This window comes from Olea europaea, unplaced genomic scaffold (assembly GCF_002742605.1).
Source record: "Olea europaea var. sylvestris unplaced genomic scaffold, O_europaea_v1 scaffold5150, whole genome shotgun sequence".
Classification (NCBI taxonomy): Eukaryota; Viridiplantae; Streptophyta; class Magnoliopsida; order Lamiales; family Oleaceae; genus Olea; species Olea europaea.
The window spans coordinates 4,484-7,722 of record NW_019263469.1 but is presented as its reverse complement, the minus strand read 5'-3'; the positions used below and the strand labels follow the sequence as shown (position 1 = coordinate 7,722).

The window sequence follows — 3,239 nt, the reverse complement described above, 5'->3', positions numbered from 1 at the left end:
TAGGTCCTTTAGAAAAGTAAATTTGAAATAACTTGCAACCGTACCCCCTAGACGGAGTGTTTCATGCATTAGCTGGACCCCTAACCTGCGTAGGTGAAGAATGGTCGGATATATGAGATTACAACGATCATTAATTACTTTCAAACATAGGATATATGAGGGTTACGATCCTCCAATTAAGATTTGTACTTTTTGTTGATTTCAACTCTAAATAATTAAATGATAATAACTTTAATTTTGTCCATTTTTATTTTTTCTAATTAATTAATTATCTTTCACACGTGTCATATGACTCCATATAAGATAATTGGAAATCACATTAAGAACTCTAATTTGGTCTCATTCACACGTTCTAATTAATGATCCCGCGTACAATTGTACGACTCTTTCTGCCACACTTTCCACGACTATCGTGAATGTGACCTTTGATACGTATTAACATATGTATAAGAGTAACGTTGTTAATCATCAACTGCATTACAGCTTAATTAAATAATATATTTTTTTCTTCAATTTTACCCTTCCCTCAAAATGAGACTAGAATTCAAATTATTAGTCTGGTAATGCTTTGCTCATCACATTTGAGTTAGATCTTGATCTCAACTAAATAATGAATTATGAGACTCATTACGACTTGGTATGTGATTGGCCTTTGATATTTAAATAAAAAAAAAAAAGAAGAAGAAGAAAATATTTTTAGTAGATTTTGATAAAAACGATGAAACAATAGAAAAATTATGGGTCCATGACTATGTCAATAAAATTAATTATCAATTTTAACTAAAATTTTTATCAACTTTTTATTTAAACCAAACAGGGCTTAAACCGATGAGACCTACTTGTATAAGTTTCTTTTCAAATTGTTTGACACGTACTCAATTTTTTTCTCGTGATTTGAATTTCATTTAGAGTCCATTTCATTACAAAAATGAAATTTGGATGGGATTAAAACTAATTCCAGAACATTGAATTGTCTAGAACTTGATTTTTTTGGGAATTGTCAATTAAATATATTTAATTGATATAATTTTTTACCTAAAAAATGTTGAAATTTTCTATTTTTTGGTATTTATTTGACTTTGTTTTTCATAGAAATTGTCAATTAAAGGGACAGAATTTGTCATAATTGAGGATAAAATTTGTTCAAAAAATAAAAAAATTAGCTGGAAATTGGTTTGATGGGAATGGATTTTCCACAAAACCAAGGAAAAATGGGCCGGGGGAGGGGGAGGAAAATGAATTGTCAAGAAAAAATGTGCAATCAAACCACTAAACAGATGAAAAATTTCATGAATCAACCAGACCCTTAGAAAAGTGCTATATGTACACACAGTCTTATATTCTTCTCAAATGAAAGGGACCTGCACATATTTTTATTGTGCGAGCCTTCTTTATGTGAGAAGGGTGTAAAACTGTGTATAAACAATTATGTACACGTGACATTATCCTGTCAATAGCCAAAAACATGCGATAGCATTTGTCAACAAAATTGTGAAAGAATTTCCCTTTGTCGCTCCCAACCCTTCTATATATAACCAGCCATCGCCCCATGCCCTCCATGAAAAAGCTTATTCTTCATAGTCTCATTTGACACGCAGTACACGCACTAATAGTACTGAGGAACACCTTCACCACATATACATATATACATACACATATATACGTAGCAAATTGGAGAAGGAAATGGGATTTCCAGTTGTACACACTGATCTTTTTCTTCCAAAAGTGTTTGTTTTTCTTCTAACATTTCTGGGATTCATTCGTAAAGTAATACGGGTAGTGTTTAAACTACTGGGTTTCGGTGAATTCCTGGACCCGGAAATGACGAACCCGACCCGAGAGGATTGCGGGGCAGCGTTGATCCGGGAGCTTCTGCCGGTTGTGAAGTTTTCTGATTTAGGTGAGTTTGAAATTACAGAGAATTGCGCGGTTTGTTTGTATGATTTTGAAGGTGATGATGACATCCGACGGCTAACGAATTGCCGGCACATATTCCACCTGAGCTGCCTGGACCGTTGGATGGATCACGATCAGAAGACGTGCCCACTTTGCCGGACGCGGTTTTTTCCCGAGGATTTGCAGGATTCTTTCAATGAAAGCCTGTGGGAGGCCGCGGGGATTTTTGATTACTACGGCGAGTAAATGAAATGGAAATTTATGGGGGAAAGAAGCAGACGTTGTAAAGCTTTTTTTTTTTGTAAATATTTTTATAAGTAAAAATTTGAAGTTCAAATAATTAATTTTGTATTATTAAAGTGAGAAATGATTGAACTATATAAATTTAAGTAAATAATTGTGTTTTTGATTGGTGTAGTACACTTTTAACATCTTCAAATATTGTAGATAAGAGTTTCTTCGATCGCGGAAGAACTTATTGGTGTAACTTTTTTCTCCTTCTGTATGTGAAAAGGTTGACAAACTCATTTTTTTTCCAATCAACCATTGAAGGAAAGGCTAAACGAAGGGATGGAATTGTAGGATTTTGTAAAATTATAAGTTTAAAAGCATTGGCACATGCGACACGGCTAATTGCTTCTTGAGAAATTTTACAACTTTATTGTTGATATGTTGATATCCATTGATATAATTGACACTAATTTTCTTGCTTTTCAAAAATTATAAAAGTTCTATTAGTTAAGATGTATTTATTTGTTGGGGATTAAAATCAAATTTTTAGTAAATTTTGATTAAAAAAATAATAAAATATGTGGTTGAAAATTTGTGGGACAAATAAAATATGTGTTTGAAATGAATTATTGACTTTGACTTAAATTAAAATTTAGCTTTTAATTGGTATCAAACATGAGCTAAATATCAAGTTGAATGTTTTACAGGCCTACATAATCAAAGAAGAAAAACCCATAGTTTTTTCATAGAAAACTTCCAATTAATTGAGTAATAATCGATAAGAAAAGTATATATATCCCTACTATATAAAAAGGAGAATGTGAAGTTACTGTAGAAATCAACAGTGAGTTCTTCAATTTTATCTCATTGTATCCATATTTATTTATTTATTCCATTTTATCGCACTGTAACCATTTTGTTTGTTTCCTGGTATTTGAGCAAAAACGACTCTGTATTTAGTTTTGTCTACTAGGTATAGTGATATTTCCTCTTTCTCACGTGAAGTTCTTTACTTTTTCACAGAAATGACACCTCATTTCTTCTTATTTTCTCTAAAGTTTAATGTGTATTTCTTATTTCTATTTTGTTTTTATTATTTGTGTATAAATTAA

At 31.6% G+C, this 3,239-nt stretch overlaps 1 protein-coding gene across 1 annotated transcript; it reads left to right on the top strand.

Annotated features, from left to right (window-relative positions):
- Positions 1–1,488: 1,488 nt before the first annotated feature.
- Positions 1,489–2,277, top strand: LOC111388658 (E3 ubiquitin-protein ligase RHA1B-like). Its single transcript, XM_023013423.1, has one exon. It carries the CDS (start codon positions 1,684–1,686, stop codon positions 2,140–2,142), a length of 459 nt encoding a protein of 152 aa, XP_022869191.1. The 5' UTR covers positions 1,489–1,683; the 3' UTR covers positions 2,143–2,277.
- The last annotated feature ends 962 nt before the right edge of the window (positions 2,278–3,239 follow it).

Excerpts from the sequence above, each read along its gene's own strand:
- LOC111388658 (XM_023013423.1), top strand. The coding sequence starts at position 1,684 with ATGGGATTTCCAGTTGTACACACTGATCTTTTTCTTCCAAAAGTGTTT.